The 17672-nt window shown below is 42.8% G+C and overlaps 1 protein-coding gene across 2 annotated transcripts in view; it reads left to right on the plus strand.

Moving 5' to 3' along the window:
- The window catches only part of CENPI (centromere protein I), a 59020-nt gene that overhangs the window by 20401 nt on the left and 20947 nt on the right, over positions 1–17672 (plus strand). For both annotated transcript variants that reach the window (XM_074207238.1, XM_074207239.1), the window contains exons 6-14: positions 8902–8950; positions 9254–9300; positions 12261–12350; positions 12696–12824; positions 13219–13386; positions 13481–13601; positions 13858–13949; positions 16309–16426; positions 16518–16582. In XM_074207238.1, the coding sequence (XP_074063339.1) occupies positions 8902–8950; positions 9254–9300; positions 12261–12350; positions 12696–12824; positions 13219–13386; positions 13481–13601; positions 13858–13949; positions 16309–16426; positions 16518–16582 (879 nt within the window). The remainder of the gene's footprint in view (positions 1–8901; positions 8951–9253; positions 9301–12260; positions 12351–12695; positions 12825–13218; positions 13387–13480; positions 13602–13857; positions 13950–16308; positions 16427–16517; positions 16583–17672) is intronic.

The following is a 17672-nucleotide window of genomic DNA, read 5'->3' on the forward strand; positions in this document are numbered from 1 at the left end:
GTCCTTTTGGTTTGCTGTTTTCTAGGGGGTTTTTATTAATGTAGTCTATTTTGTATGGAGTTTTCTCTATCTAGAACCAATCGTACAAACTTGTTATAATGACAGCCCTTACAGCTTTTTAATGTGGAGTTGTCATGTCTTTACAAATATTTTCCCTAATGTTTTTTGCTCCAGTGTTGATGAGGGACATTGGCCTGTCATCTCTCTCCTCTGCTTTCAGGACCATTTTTATGTCTTAAAAAGAGTTTGGAAACTTACGATCTTCTTTTGCAAAAAAAAAGAATACTAGCTTGTTATTATTATAGTGCTTACTCTTTTTTTTTAATTTTTTTTTTTGCAAGGTAAATGAGGTTAAGTGGCTTGCCCAAGGCCACACGGCTAGGTAATTATTAAGTGTCTGAGACCGGATTTGAACCCAGGTACTTCTGACTCCAGTGCTGGTGCTTTATCCATTGTGCCACCTAGCCGCCCCCTATAGTGCTTACTCTTGATTGGATGCTGGGCTAAGGGCTTGACAGATATCAGCCCATTTGGTCATTGTATTCCCCTTTTTACAGATGGGGAAGCTGAGGCAAACAAATGACTTGCCCACGGTCATGGAGCTAGTGTCTGCGGCTCATTTTGAATTTGAGTTCATACAGATAAAACCCACAAAAACAAAAACACTTTGATGGTAATCCTCAATAATTTTTAAGAATGTAAAGAAGTTTTGAGACCAAAAAGTTTGAAAACCACTGGTCCTGGCCAGATGCCTCAGTCGATAGAGGAGTGGAAGACTTGAGCTCCAAAGCCACCCTCAGACAATTATGAGCTTTGTGACCCCAGGTCTGTCTGCCTCGGTTTCTTCAACTATAAAATGGAGATCATAACAGCATTTACCTCCCTGGGTTCTTGTGAGAATCAAATGAGCTAATATTTGTCAAGCCCTTAGCACAGTGTCTGATGTGTGGGGGGCATTCAGAAATACTTATTCCTTTCCTTTCTTTTCTGGGTGGGCCCCATCTGGCTGTTGCTTTCTCCAGCCCCTTACAAGACTGACTCTGTAGGTTGCCCTTGTTCCCTGGGCCAACTGTAGCAAGTCCAACCATACTGATTGTGTCCAGCCAAGTTCTAGTACAGCCAAGCCATTGCTTCTCCAGGATTCCTGAGAGCCTTGGAATTGGGAGCAGAGGAGGAAATGACTTGGGACGTGATTGCATTTGATTCCCACTGAGCTGCTTGTTGTTTAAAAGTTCCTTGAAACAACTGTGCTTTCAATTTTCAGGAAACTGTTCAGTAAAAAGTGAGAACTGTTCACCCATTTCAATTGTGTCCGACTCTTCCTGAGCTCATTTGGGGGGGTTTTGGCAAAGACTAGAGTGATTTGCCGTTTCCTTCTCCTTATCTTACCGTAGAAGAAAATTGAGGCAAATAGGGTTATAAGTGACTTGCCCAGGGTCACCCAACTAGGAAGGGTCTGAGGTTAAGTTTGAACTTAGAAAGATGGGTCTTCCTGACTCCAGGCCTGGTACTCTATCTACTGTGCCACTTACTTGTACACTGGGACATGAGATAATGTGAAAAATAGCTATTCTGGAAAGGGAAAACCATTTGTAGGGCCCCAAAGTTGTTTTAAGTAAATGCTGACCCTTGCCTGCTTTGAATCTAGAATTTGCTTTAAAGGACTCACATTTGAGAGGGACTCAGTTGTTGCATGTAAACAAAAATGAACTCTTCCTCTTTTCCTCTTCCATCCATTCTTTGTTCCTAGTTTTGTCCTTTAGGACCAAGTGGAACCCCAACCCTTCTTCTCTTTTCTAGGATAAATAACTCCACTTCTTTCAACTGTCTTCAGATGTCATGAACTTGAGGCCCTTCTGCATCCTGAAAGTGTTTCTGTCACTGCTCTCTGGATAATCACTGTCCTTCCAAAACCAGTACAGAGAACAATGGAGCTGACACTTGGATCTCTTTGATGGGTTAGCTGTCCTGTCATCCTATTAGTGCTGTAACCCATTAAAAGTCAAGCCAGATTTTGTGTTGTCTCCTCCCCCTTCTCCTGCCCCCCCCCCAACAATGTCATGGCCTACTCATCTTTCTCCTACCCTGAACTTGGTATTGTTGATTTTGAAATGCAAGTATAGAATACTCCATTGGTACTTGGTCAGTTTGATGTCATTACTCTATCATGTTCTTTTCCATGAGTGGTGTTGTCTTGGCTTTGTGTCATCCTCAGATCTTGTAAGTAGGCCTCTTTCTTTCTTTCTCTGCACCCCAAAGTGTAATTGATTTAGAGCTGCCTTCTTAGTAAGATTATCAGAGTGGGAGATCTTTCATATGCGGGGGGGGGGGGGGGGGGCGGACCCGTGGCCATGCTCCAGCCTGTAGGATAGCAAACTTACTTAAAGGGAAGCCTTATGTCAGCCCCACACAGCTAATATTCAGAGTACTCTCCCCCTTGACATGTCTGTAAGAAGGGGGAGAAGAGAGATGCTGGTGTTTTAGGTTATGGTGCTAGGCAGCTCTGGAAGGGATACTACTGGGGGCTGTGGAGACTTCCAGATTGTGAAGTCCTCAGAAGACTCTTCTCCCTCTCTTCCCCCTATATAGGAATTTAGGATATACAACTTTTAACTGACCTCTTATATAGATGAATATGGTTAACTGCTTTACTCTCTACCATTCCAGTCATCCATCTTTTTCTGCTTTTTGGCTGCCTATATCCTTTGAGGCCATTTAAATGGATTTCAAATGAATAGAACCAAATTGTACCCACTTAAGAGGTATTTGTGAACTCAGGCCAGTATGCAATAGAAAATTATCTCTAATGCTTTTTTCCTCATCATTTACTAGAACAGTTACTGGAAAGGTTTTTTTTTTTTTTTAAACAAGACCTCATGTACCAGTTCTCAGAAAATCATTTTCTATAATTTCTCATATTTCTCCATTTACACAAAGAGTGTGCCCTGCCCACTCACAGTCTGCCCTGCCAGCAGACATTGTCTCTCTGAAACACATTGCTGTGTTTCAGATACAGGCTTCTTATATACTTGGATGGGCTCTGAGCTGCCTTCTGTTGGGTGCCCCGGGTGCTCTGGTCAGTCTCCCTCCATCAGTGTAGGTAATAGTCTTTGACAGGTTGGATAGTCTTTGATAATTGTTGAGACAAAAAAAATCAATCACTGGCAGACCTGATGATCACTCTCTCTATTTAGCTAGGCTGGACTTCAGACAATAGTTTAACTTACAGTCCTTTACTAGGCCTCTCCTTCAAGCCTTTTCCACTTGTTAGGCCTGCAACAGGTGTCCTTCACTGAGGAGACCTTCAGAATCTAGAGTTGCTTTTTATAGTAGTGAATCTCTGTAGGATTTGCTTAGAGCTTTGAGGAAATGTGCTCTGAATAGTGAGGCCTCGCTAGTGAACCCTAGAAAAAGCCTCAGAGCCCTGGATGCTGACAAAAATAGGGAAAGGATTCAGGAAACTGTTGAGCTTTTCTCAAGCTGAGGAGAGCGACATATTTTACTCCTAGTTGTATAGCTTGACATGAAAATCTTCTTCATTGGTTTGCAGTTGCTTGGGCTGCTTGGGTGGGCTGGATGACCACTTTATAAAAAAGGAATTGTAATTTATTTAACAGAAAAATTCATTTCAGATAAAATTGTGGTTCGTAAGATGTCTGTTTCCTCCATCTCTTTTTCCACCTCAGGCTCTCCTGTCATGGAAGTGTGAGTTTACTCATCCTTTCCTCTTCAGCATATCCCTCCAGCCTTCTAAGAATAACCCCCAAAACCCACTTGCTGGCTCTAGCTGTCTTTTGTTTTTAAATTGAATTGCATTTAAATTTCTTTTTCAATTAACAAAATTGAAAAAATTGAAAACACAATGAAGGTAGGGCCTTTGATTTGTTTTTGCTTGTGTTTGGTTTTGTATTTGTATTCCCAGCCTCCCTGGCACATGTGCTTAAGAAATGCCCTCTTTCTCTGTTCTTTTCCATTTCACAGTATCTGCTTGGGACCTTTTTGTCAGAAATTTTTAGACAGCTTAAAGCTCGATTTTCCCCCTCTAGTGTTATACTATATTATAGTCTCATTCAATTTAGCCAGGTAGGTTATTCTTGATTGCAAACCTTTATCCTTTGCTTTTTGGATTATCCTACTCCAAAGTTTCTTTTTTATGGTGGCAGCTTCCAAATCTTGTCGGATCCTGACTGTTACTCCTTGGTGCTTGAATTCTTCCTTTTTGACTGCTTTGAGCATTTATTCTTTGACCTAAAAGCTCTGGGGTTTGTCTATGATTTGATATTCCTGGAAATTTTTATTCTGAAATTTCTCTTTTTATTTTCCCTTTGGTTCTAAGTGATTTAGGCTATTTTCATTTCTAATTTCTTCAAATATAGAATGTGTGTGTGTGTGTGTATGTGTGTGTGTTGGTCATGATTTTTCAAGTAGTTTGATGACTCTTAGTCCATCTCTTCTTGATGTATTTCCTAGGTCTTTGAATTTTTAGAATATATTCCCACATTTTCTTTGTTCAATATTTTGATTTTATTTTAACACTTTTGGTTACCTCATGTATCTGTTCCCTGTTTGGCTGGTTTTCCTTTTCAGGGGAGTTCTGTTCTAAAGTAATAATTCATCTTGCAATTTTTCCCTCCCTAACTGCTCCATTTTGTATCTCTTGTCTCATTTCTAACAGGTACTCTTGTTGTCCTTGTGGTCAGGATATTCTTTACACTGAAACGCTACTTGCAATTTTTATAAATTTACAACTCCTCTTCTTATAAGTTATATCCCTTGGGCCTTTCTAATTCCAAGTGATTTGTTCATTCTTGTTTGTTGATTTCTTCTATTTACTCATATCTCCAGCCTTGGTTTTTGGATCCATGTTTGTGGATGGTGATCCTGAATTCCAAGGGCCTACCCCATCATATAGACATCTGGTCTGGCTTCTTCTCCTGATGTGATTCAGACAAAACTGTGACATGAAAATCTTAAGGGTTTCTTTCCAGCTTCTTTGTAGTTGGTCATGTACTTCATGGACTAGTTCACCAATTTTTTTGATTTTTTAAGTTTTTACAAGGCAGTGTCATTGAGTGACTTGCCTAAGGTCATGCAGCTAGTTAATTAGGATGTATCTGAGACTAGATTTGAACTCAGGTCTTCCTGACTCTAGGGCCAGTGCTCTATCCATTACGCCACCTCACTTCCCCAATTTTTCAAAAAACAGTATGTTTTTCCCCCTCTGGAAAGTCAGTTGGATTGCAGTCCAGCTTCTCAGGGCTTTAGCTATGACAGTTAACAGTTCTGTGTGTGCGCAGATATTTAGTTTGCTGCATTAATATCCTGGTAGGAAAGGCATTTTGGGCGTTCACAGATGAGATGCTGAGATACTGTTTGGCAATTCTCCCTGAAGCCCTGCACATATAGTTCTAAGTGAGAGCTTAATTATGTACTTGCAGCCATGTCAGAAGTCTACACTGGTAGAAACTGTTTAGGAAGCGGCGAGCTTTCACAGAAAGAATTCTTATACTTCATGTAAAATTTGTTTGACTTGATTAAAAATGAACGATTATTAAGGAGATAACTGAATTGAACTGTGTCTGAATTCAAGCCATTTCAATGGCTTGAATTTACAAGTTCAGAAATCGTAGTGGATAAGAAATCCTACGTACTTGCTATAGCTCAGTTATTGACCAAGCATTTCATCAGTCTGTGCCATTCTGAGGACCTAAGCAGAGAGTCCCTGCCCTCAGGGGGCTTACTGTCTACCTGAGAATGAGCTCCAGAACCAGGTTCACCTTGGAGAGGGAGGAGCTGCAGGGCAGGACCAAGGAAGGCTTCACAGAGAAAGAAAGCAGTCAGCATTTATTCAACACTCATAAGTTCCAGGCTCTATGCTGAATGCTTTCATTTGCTCCTCACTCCAATTCTTTGACGTAAGGGATTATTATTATTATTATTATTATTATTATTATTATTATTATTATTATTATTATTATCCCCATTTTACAGGTGAGGAAACTGAGACAGATGTTAAGTGACTTGACCTTGATCACATAAAAAACCAGATTCTGACTCTGGTCTTCTGATTCTAGGCTTTACCACTTTCTCCACTGCACCACCTAACTGCCTCTTTGTGTATAATGGAGTTCTTACAGAGGAAGCCAGGTTAAGTTATGAAGCATCTCCAGTGCTGGACAGGAGTCTATGGGTGAACCTTTAGGTAATAGCTTCTTTGAAAAGAGTTGTAACATGCCAGTTGTGGGAGATGGTAGATTGGAGAGAGGAGAGCCCTAAGGCCTGGAGACTGAGTGGCTACTTCAGTAGCTCAGGTGAGAGGAGATAAGTACTTCTAGGGGTTTTTAGGCTATGTGAGAGTTGTGGTAACAGCAGATGGGTGATGTGGAATCGTGCGTGTGAGGGTCAAGGATGATACCCTGGTTGAGAGCCTTGGTGACTGGGAGAGAGATAGTGGTTTCTCAATAATAAGTGAAGGCTTAGGGGAAAAATGAATTCTGTTTTGGGCATGTTGAGTTTGAATTCCCTGTGGGTTAGCCAGTTCACACTGACCAATAGGCACTTGCTATTATTGTGGGATCAAACCTAAGGGGAGAAATGAGGAGGGGCTATATGGGTCTGGGAATTATCTGCACAGATGTGATTTGAGACCATGTGAGCTAATGAAGTGGTCATGCTAGAGTACAGGGAGAGATGAGAACCCAGGAAGGCTTCTTGGGGAATATCCACAGTTAAGTGGCAGTGTGCCCTGGCAGGGAGAAAGAGAATTGGGAGAGAGGAGTGGTATGATAACCCAAAAAAGAGAGAGAGTGTGTCCAGGAAGAGGGGGCTCAACAGTGTTAAATGCTACAAGGAGATCAAAATAAATTAGGACTGGCAATTAAGGACTTGTTAGCAACCTTAGAGATAGCAGTCTCAGTTGAGTGATGATGTCATTGTAAGAAGTTATTAAGAGAGTGAGAAGAAAAGGATTGCAGGCAGTGAGTATAACCAGGTTTCTCAAAGAATTTGGAAGAGAAAATAGGACCTTAAGACAGGAACTCACAAAGGTTGGTAAGAGCTATTTGAAGCCATGGGAGAAACTTGGGTATGTAGGCTGCGGGAAAGAACAGGTAGCTAGATTGAGATGGAAGATTAGAAGGAGAGCAGGAATGGTTGTGGGGTCATCTGCTGGAGAAGGTAGAATTGGGGGGGGGTGACAAGTGGCCAGCCAGAGGGGTTGGCTAGAAGAGAAGGGCTCTCTCATCATCAGAGCTAGATTATTGGGGGTGATGTTAAGAAGTAATGAGATGGGGCGGCTAGGTAGCATAGTGGATAAAGCACCAGCCTTGGAGTCAGGAGTGCCTGGGTTCAAATCCGGTCTCAGACACTTAATAATTATCAAGCTGTGTGGCCTTGGGCAAGCCACTTAATCCCATTGCCTTGCAAAAACCTAAAAAAAAGTAATGAGGTATGAAGAAGAGGGACCTTCTGGTGAATGGTCTAGATTTTCTCAGTAAGGTATGAGGTGAGATAGATCTTCAGCTGAGAGGATAGGAGGAGGCTTGAGAGAAGAGGTTTCTAAACTTCATGACAATTAGGTTGCAAAACTCCTCTGTTGTGTAAAGCGTGATGGAATTGTTTGTTGTTGCTGTGCTCATTTCTTGCCTCCCACCCCCACTCCCCATTTGTGATCTCCAATGAGTCCTCACCATGTGAACATTGCTGTTGAAGTGGAAAAAGATCATCACTTAAGTGGCAGAGATGGCAGCCTTCTTTTGTCCATTGGAGTGTTCAACAGGTCATGATGCAGTCCTTGGCTTGGCCACCTTCTATTCCTTATTCGTGGAGCACTGACCCTTGAGTCATGAGGACCTGAGGTCAAATCTGGTTTCAGATACCTACTAGTGCTGAACCCAAAGAAGTGAGATGGAGACCAAGCTATGAATTTGGGGGGCGTACATTTTCTTATCAATGACTATGTGGGGATACCTCCTCAGAGCACATAGCACTGAGGGTCTGGAGAACAAGGTTTTATAGTATTGGGGGGGTATTGTGAGTAAGCAGGATACAGAATCAGAGTTAACTAGAGTTAGCTAGATTTCCTTGTCACACTGTTACAAACATGCAAACCTATGGCCTAGTGTATATCTTGCTTTATGTCTTAATATGTTTTTCGCATAGTCACGGGCTTCCCACAGGTTCAAGGTGAGTGGAATTTACTCTCTTATGGTTCTAGCTGCATCTGGGGAAGGGGAGGCAGTTTTGGGAGGAAGCAGGAATTTTACAGGATACAGCAAGATAATAAAGCTAACAAGGGGGCTTTGTGAATCTCAAACAAATTTATGGTTATGTCGGTGACCCCCAGAGTCAAGCTTTTGTGTCCTGTCAGATTATTCTCAGACCCAAAGACTCCTAGCCAAGTTTATATTTCTGAGGGCCCAGAAAGGTGTCAAGGACTCCTTCTATACAGGGATTACACAAATATTAATATTGTACTTCACTAGCTATGGGACCCTGGGCAAGTCATTTAACCCTGATTGCCTCACACCCTGGGCTGTCTCCAGTCGCCCTGATTCCTATCTCTCCACTGGACCCAGATGGCTCTAGAGGAGAAAGTGAGACTGGTGACTTAGCCCAGCTCCCCCTCACTCAAATCTAGTTCACTTGCTTGTCATGGCATCACCTCCCTGATGTTGTGGTCTTCTTTGAGAATGAAGGACACACATCATCTTTGACTGCTCATGGGAAACTGCCTCTAGCCCTCCCCACTTCTGGTGTGTTGATCATTGTTAGTAATGTGCTGCTATAGCCTGCTCACACCTTTTCCATGAGGACTGACCTCTTCAGGGAGTTGAAAAGCTCAGCTAGAACATGTGACTGGGAGGGATTCCTTCACCTTTGATTCCTGCTCTTTCTTCACAGGCTCCTTACATCTCTAACTTATTGTATCTGCTGACCAAGAAGGAGAATGGTGAGCTTTTTTTGCTCTACATGTTATTTATTTGCTCTTCATTTTGGCAGACTGAAAATTCTACAGTGAGAGTAGTCTTGCTTAACAGCAAGCATTTCTGATGGCAATTTCTCAATGCATTTTGGTCTGGGAGCAGGGTCTTGGGCGTAACTGACCATTCTCATCTTCTCCTCATGACCTACTTTGTAGGATGAAGTAAAATGAACTGGGGCTCCCGGAGAGTGGGGGGAATGCTTGCTTCTATTTTGATGTTATTCTGATCTCTCAAGCTTGATACCTTTTTGCTTGCATTGCTTTTTCTAGTCAAACTGTTTCGTGTGAGGAAATTGCTTGAACTCCAGAGCAAGGTGGTGAGTAGACTCAGGACTGGTCAGTGAAACATAAGGGGAGGACACGGGCAACTTGGGTCATTGTATGATTGTGTATTTTCAACAAATTAAATGGGGGCAGCTAGGTGGCGCAGTGGATAGAACACTGGCCCTCAAGTCAGTAGGACCTGAGTTCAAATCTGCCCTCAGATTTGCCTAGCTGCATGACCTTGGGCAAGTCACTTAACCCCATTGCCTTGCAAAAACAAAAAAAAAAATTTAAATGAACAGAAGGTTCCTGGGCCCTAGCTCTAGCCACTAAGTTTTACTGGCCTCTGGATTGTTAAATTTTTACTCATTAAAACTGCTTTAGCCCAAGAGATAATACCATTTGTATGTAAACAATTTATTTGTTAATGATAGTGCTTGCCTTATCAAGGTTACTGTGGCTGAGGGTTTAACCTATTTTCAGGTCTGCTCATGAGAATAAATACAATAAATACTGGCTACCCCCAAAGTCTTAGTTTATAGCTTCAAACTGAACTTAACAACCCCCGTATACCAGGCCCTGAGGAGACACAGGCAGAAACAAACACTCCTAGATCTCAAGGATCTTTCTGGATACAACATATGCACAGATAAATACATCCAAGGTGTTTTGAGGAGCGAACAGCAAGAATTGGGAATTCGTCAGGAAGCCCATATCTGGCTTTTGAGCCATATAGTGAAGGAACAGAAAGACAGGCAGCTCAGAGGCCACCTGGTTTCTAAGGATGATGATGATGATGATTCTTATTACACTTCCAAAAACTGTGAAGTAGGTAGTCTGAAGAGTATCATTCCCATTTACAGATGAGGAAGCAGCAGCTCAGGAAGGTGGAATCACTAGTTCCTAGGCCCACAGTCTGGAAGTGTCCAGACCCAAGCAGGTCTGTTGCCACCAGAGCCATTGATGCCACCCCTTGCTACCAGGGGTTATCAGCTTGTCTTGTTCTGTTAATATCACTGTTCAAGACTGTCTCCATTGAATAAAAATAAATTCAAAACAAGATTTCTAAGTCTCACATGCTGACCCACATATTTGAACAGTATTCAACTCAATAAAATTGCCACTGATAATAAAACAATGTGAATATTCTTCCACTTTGCTTGAATGGGTTATGATTTTTCTGAGTTATCAGAGATGTCAGAGATACAGTTGTCAAGCAATAATAACTTACCCTTTTGTGGTCATTGTAGATTTAATTAAAAACAGTCTCCACTAAATGTAACCTGCTTTGGCTGGTGCTTTGCACTAGTGAGATACTTGCCAGGGAACCTTTCAATAATTGTCACACACCCCCCTTCTCCTTACAGCTAAATCAGGAGTGCGTAAATTCTCTGCCCTGAATGTGCCACCAGCAGCATTATGGCAGAGAGGTGGTGGGTGATAGTGAACAGATGGCTTACATGGCATCAGAAAGATGTGCTGGGGAGCTCTGCAAATCCCCTCCTCTTGTAGGGTGTCGCCATATTAAGAGTTCCCACACCAGTGGAATCACAAATCTGGACCAAAATGGGTACAGGGTGGTTTGGTTGAGTGGAAAAAGCCCTGTAGTTAGAAGCGGAATGTCTGGCTCAGAGCCCGAGTTTGGCTGCTCTGGGACTCGGAGCAAGTCTTCGTGCCTTCCTCATGACGGGAAGATTCTTGCACGGCTCCTCTCCCAAGGTTACTGGGAGGGAATGTCTTTGTAAATTGGAAAGCACTTTATCTCTCCGTTTCTGCCCTGGGCCTTCTCTTCTCCCTCTATCTCAGTTCGCTGGGTGATCTCCTCAGCTCCCAAAGACTTAATGACAGTCTCTATGCCAAGGATTTGCCAGTCTCCCTGTCCTGCCTTAACCTCTCAGCTGACCTCTGATCTTGCGTCTCCAGCTGCCTTTCAGACATCCTGACCTGGATGACTAGAAGACAGTGTAAACTCAGTATGTCCAAAACGATATTTGTTCTCTTCCCCCTAAAGCATCTCTTCCTCCCACCTTCCCTAGTCCTGTAGAGAGCACCACCATTCTCCCAGATCCTCAGACTCCTCATCCGACACTGTTCACTATCTCGCCCCCTCTGTTCTCATATCCAAGCTGTTGCCAGGGCCTAATGATTTCACCTTTGTGGCATCTCTCAAATGTGTCCCCTTCTGTCTTCTGACTCTGTCCCCACACTGGAGCAGGCCCCATCACCTCACTCATAGACCACTGCAGTAACTGTCAGGGGTGGAAGTCTGCCTGCCTCCAGGCTCCCCACTGCAGGCCATTCCATTCAGCCTCCAAAGGGATTTTTGTAAAGTAAGGGTCTAGCTTGTGTCTCTGTGACACTAAGAGACACACACACACACACACACACACCCTGACACCTCTTTCAGGCTTGACTTTCAAAGCCTACTCTCAGCTCTGGCCATTTTCTCTACTGCCCTTCAGGCCTGGAATACTTTCCTTCCTCATGCCTGTTTCCTTTAAGTCCCAACCCTCTTAGTTGTCAGGTCTGTCTTGTAAGTGCTGCTTGTCTCCCACGCTAGACTATGAGTTCCCTGAGGGCAGGAACTGTCCTTTGCCTCTCTTTGAATCCTCAATTCCTACCACTGTATGCCACATCAGTGTTTGCAGCTTAGCTACCTGGTGGTGGTGATGGTGCTAGGCACAGATCAAAAGCCAAAAGCACAGCAGAACTGGGAGGCCAACAAGGAGGAGAGGATGTGTAGTAAAGAGGTCTATGCAGTAGACCTGGTTTCAGTACCACTGATAATCATTTCAGTGACTCAGGTTGCCAGCTCTGGCCCTAGCTGGGGTGGTTTCTCTAAAGCTCCTGTTGGTTGATTATCCTTTGCTTTCTTTGTCACTTTCAGTCAGGTAGCAACGTTACCACTGACTCGGCTGAGCTGTCTCTGGGTCCATTTTATGTCAGTTTTCTTTCTGCCAACTTTTTCTTCTCTTTCTGGACATAGAATTTAAAAAGTCTTATTACATTGCAGGGGATGCAACCTTATTTCCAGGCCTTGTTGTCATTGTATAAATCCTTTTGCCCTGACTTGATTACCATTTCTTTGCCTCCAAAAAGGAAAGTAAGTAATTAAGAGAATACTCTGTGTCTACACTGGGGTTGAGATCTGTGTTCTTTGAGTTCAGGAATGATCAGAATGTACTTTAATAATATTGCAATTCTGTATTTTTAAAAATGTTTAGAGATTTACTGATTTGTAGGATTCAGTAGAGAAGAATCTCAATTATTTAGTGGGGAACTTATATATATTAGAAAGTAAGGGTGGGAAAAACTGCTGTTCAGTAAACTTTGGGTGGCTGGGGAAGTTTGGTAATTAATGACTATCCGTTTGGGCAGTTATAGGATCTATGTTGTTGTGCCTCCTAGATTTGTTGACCACAAAGCTGATAGACTTATTCATTTACAGCACTACTTTAAGAGTATGGATAGCACCTGGCGGGCAGCTTTCATTCTTGTGAGGCAAAGAAATCAGTTATCCCCATTAACATCTGTGGATCTAACTATTGGCATAGCAGATAGCCACCTTCAAACAAAGGTAAGTGTCTACACCCTGAGGGATATGGGATCTTCTTTTGAAGCCAATCTCTACCCAAACCTTCAAATGAGGATACTTATTTATTTAATCTATTTCTTTTGAATTTTACAAATGTTCCCCTAATCTCGCTTCCCTCCCCCCACCCCCCACAGAAGGCAGTCTGTTAGTCTTTCCATTGTTTCCATGGTATATACATTGATCTCAGTTGAATGGGATGAGAGAGAAATCATAGAGGATACTTATTTAAATGGTTTTTCCAGTATTGTCTCTCACAGTTCATCAAAACCATCTGAGGCACCATGACCTGAGCCACTTGGATCCTGGTTTTTGAGTTAAAAGTTTGGAACTAATCAGTCTCAGTGAAAGGGGGATGGCTTGTTGTCTTTTTCCTCAGAAATGGCATTCTGTCTGTGCTGTACCAGCGCCTACCAGCAGTCATGTCTGCAAGGAAGAAGACTTGGGCAGCCTGGAAGCTGTTCTTGACGTCAGCAATCAGAGACCCTTCCCCTTAGAACAGCTCCACACATTCCCACAGCTCTTGAAGAACCTCCAGAATCTTGAGGTCAGTGCAGAGGCCCCACCCTGCCCAGTGTCTCACTGTCCTCTTGGCCCCAGGGCCCCTCCCTGTTCACAGACTTCACCGGACTTTCTTGCAGCTTCCGGCCCAGATGTGCTCCGTGCTCACAAGCAGGCCATTACTACACTATCTGAACTGTATCCAAGATGAGACTGTCAGGTTGCGGCTTTATTACTGGATGAATCAGGAGTTGAAAGAAGGTGAGGGGAAAACATACTTGGAGCCCTGGAAGAGAGGGACCTAGGCAGGACATGCTTCCTGGATGATGCCTGACCATCCCTTGGAGTTTTTGCCCTAAAGAGCTCTAAGCCTGGTATCAGCTTTGCTGCTGCAGACACGGGGCCCGCACCTGGTATTCCCACCACCTCAGATGTTTTGTGTTAGGGGCACTGAGCTTTTCCTTTAAGGCTCTTTTCTTCTGTAACCAGATGCCTCCTTTATGATTTCCTGCTCTAGGTTGTACCTGGTATAGGGTCAGTAATTATGCCTCTGAAGAAGAGTTCAGCAAGTTTTTGGACATTATCATCAATGCACAATGTTTCTTACAGGTGAGATCTGGCTTCTTTCTGAAGTCCTCCGGCTTTTCTAGGTGTCATTGGGTTTCCGTGACACCCTTTGAATTCTCTGGTATCTTCTTAGGCCCATTAAATGCTATCTATATTCACGAGTGATTTGTTACTGTAGAGTTTTCTTAAGGCACATGAATGTGTTCTAGATAATAAGTGTGTGCCTGCATATATAATGCATGTGTGCATTTTCATTTCATATTTTCAAATAGTTTGGATAAAATAATGATCAGTGCTGTGGGAATAAACACTCCAGATTCTCGGAGTAACTAACAGAGACTTGTTTGTCAGTAGAGGGATCATATGTGTCCTTGGCATCAGTATAGAGCACTTCTCTTTTGAAAGCACTGACTAGTTTTTTAGTGCTACAGAAGGGGCTAGCTACTCAACCTAAAAAGATAGAGTTTATTATAATTGCACCTGGACTGGGTCTAATTAGAAGATTTTTTTCAAGGTTGGTCTTTTTTACTATACTAGGAAGTAGGGATTTGGTAGGGCAATTTGGAGTCATTGCAATGGGATAGAATGCCTGACCTGGAATTGAGAAGACTTCCCTTCCTGAATTCAAATCCTTCTTCAGACATTTACTAACTTTGTGACCTGGGCAAGTTGCTTGACCCTGTTTGCTTCCATTTCCTCATCTGTAAAAAGAGTCGGAGAAGAAAATGGTGAAACACTCCAGTATCTCCACCAAGAAAAGCCCAAACAGAACAGAAAATGACTGAAAACAACCCCCAAAAGGCTTTGGGAAGGGAGTTGTGAAAGCAAGTTCCAGTCAGCAGACACTTGAGTGGTGTGGTTTTTGGGGGGCGGGGGAAGGTGTTAGTGTTTTTGGGCCAAATGGCATTGTGCCCTAAGAGGTAGAGAGCTGGTCTTGCAGCCAGGAAGATAAAGGTTTGAGACCTGTCTTTGGCAATAAAGTGGCTACGTGTGTGATTAAAGGCAACTCTGTTGGCCTTTTGTTGCTGAGAAAGTGGGAACTTGCAATGGGAAGAGAGAGTTTCTTCCTCTAGATTCAGGAAATCCTAGTTACAGGCCTGAGTTTTTTCTTCCTAGGGCCTCGGGGATGCAAATAGGAAGAATGAAACAAGTCCTGCTTTGTCCCTGGGAAGTAGAGGGTGCCAACAGTACACTAATCCTGGAGTCAGGAGGACCTGAGTTCAAATGTGGATACACGTACTTACTAGCAGTGTGACGCCTTCTGCCTCAGTTTCCTGGGGACCATAAAAGCACATAATCTCCCAGCATGATTGTAAGGACCAAACAGGATCATGCTTCTAAAGTGCTTAGCTCAGTGCCCAGCAGGTAGTGAATGCCATAGAAATGCTTATGCTCCTCTGTTTTCTTGGAAGGGGAGACAACAGTGAAAGAAAATACAAGGTGGAAGGGCATCACAAATTGGAGACTTGGGGGCAGCTAGGTGGCGTGGTGGGTAGACCCCTGGCCCTGGATTGTAGAGGATCTGAGTTCAAATGTGGCCTCAGACCCTTAATAATTGCCTAGCTGTGTGACCTTGGGCAAGTCATTTAACCCCATTGCCTTCAAAAAATACAAGTTTTACAAAAACAACCAAACTGGAGACTTGTAGTTTATTTAAGAGTACCCAGTCTGGGCATGGAAGGCTCTTGGCAGCATTTCATTTGCAGGTGAAGTTACTAGTTAAGAACTTGAGAGTACTAAATGACATTTGTTTTAGAAATGTTCTCTGATTGAAACTTTTTACTCAAGGTAAACCAGATTGGCCTCTTCCACTTCTGGTTGATCTGAATTAAGGAACTCTAATGTGTTCTGACTTTCCCAACTTTTTGTAGCAGCTTTGGGGTTCCCCAGGGGCTTCCCTTCACAAAGCCTATGGGCTAGTGATACTGAATGCAGGAAGTCTCACAAAATGTCTGAGGTACAAGCCATCCAGGAGGTGAAGAAGATGATGGTGGGTCACTGGGACTCACTGTCTTGGAAGCCTTGCAGGAGACCCAGGAACAAATGGGTCTTTAGGCATTTGGTTGCAGGGCCAAGCCCACTGCAAAGGCAACATTGGATTTTGGGCCAAAGTCAAAGTTTTCTCATAAAGTTAACCATCAACAAAGACAAACATAGCAAAATGAGGAGTCAACTCTTGAATTAAATGCTTTGTGTTGATTAAGTATGACAAAACAAAGGAATGAAGCCGCCCCTGGCCCTGAGTCCAGTTGAAATTCTACCTCCTTTTTCTCATAATACAGATCTGTTACTGATCCTGCTTTGCCTTGCTCCCTTGAGCTCTTTCCAGGTTCTCCTTTTTGAACCACTGGTCGGTTCGTGTCTGTGGGCTAAGCGGTTCTGACCTTTTGTTGTGTTACAGGAGGGCTTTCCTTCGAGTGAGGTGTTCCTCTACAGGAGCCTTCCTTTTTGGGATGGTGTCTCTTGTCAAGCAGAATACCTCCAGCTTCTCAGCTGGATTCCCCTGGGGAACTTCTCTGGTATGTAACAAGAACCTTGGGAGCCCCTTTGAGGACATGCCCACTGAGATTTCCAGAAAGGTCACTAACCTTTTGAATGCTTTCTCTTTAGACATCAAGCCACTTTTCTGTGACTCCCTGGCACAGCTCTTCTTTACATCAACCATTTATCAAAAGGTAAAATGATGAACTTTTCTATGTGGAATTATTGCTGGTCACGTGGGGTTCCAAGCTAAGGCTACCTTGCCATATAAATGATGTCTGTTTCCCAAGCATTGAGTATATGTCTGTGTACTCAGCTCCTTCCTCTTTTATCTTGAGTCACATCTTATTAGAGATACAACACAGGAGAAAACAAAAGGGCTGGCTTCCCATCATTCAGGAAATGAGGTTCTGTTTATACCTGTCACTTCACCTTGGATTTGGGCTTTCCTCATAAACCTGTTGTTTTCACGGCCTGGGGCAGTGATCATCATCACATTTCTGTAGTCATGCAAAGTTGTATTCTCTGTAATTCTAGTTTAATTCACATGGTTTCTTCTTTATTCCTTATCTGAGTCCCTTTGTATTTTCTCTCATTGCCTCAGTTTCACTATAGTATTCTTTGTCTTCTCAGGGCTTCGTTCTTAAAATTGTACTTTTTCACATCCCAGCTTTACCTCTGAATATTCTCCTTGCTGACTTAGGCAGTGACATGCAATAAACTTTTTGAAATTTTGGAAAGCCCTTCTCACATATAGCTCACACATGTCTTGGTGTGCCCTAGGAATAGACAGTCTTTGAGATGGTGATATGAAGGACCAAGGCTGGGGAAGTGCATGCATGTGTGTGCACACACTCGTGTGTGCATGGATCAAATAGAACAACATAGCTATCACCAAGCACTATAGAGGACCTCCTATGTGGGGGGAGGTCCAAAAGCAGAAAAACGAGAGTGGGAGCTATGGCTCTTGGATGAAGATCAATAATCACATCAATATACTCATTAAAGGATATAGTCTTAAACTTAAAAACCTTTATTGCTGAACATACCAGAGCTAAAGAAATTAACAGAAAATAAATGAAAACTGCTTTAGTCATTGTCCTTTCCCCAAGTTTCTTTTGAGGTTATGTCTTCCATGGCTTTTTGTTTAAAAAAAATTAAAAATCCCTCTTGGCCAACCTATATATATATATATATATATATATATATATATATATATATATATATATCTCCCCAATCACAACCTTTATTGGAAACTCATTGGCTCTTATTTTTCTAACCCTG

The sequence above is a fragment of the Macrotis lagotis genome, chromosome X (assembly GCF_037893015.1).
Source record: "Macrotis lagotis isolate mMagLag1 chromosome X, bilby.v1.9.chrom.fasta, whole genome shotgun sequence".
In the NCBI taxonomy this organism is placed as follows: Eukaryota; Metazoa; Chordata; class Mammalia; order Peramelemorphia; family Peramelidae; genus Macrotis; species Macrotis lagotis.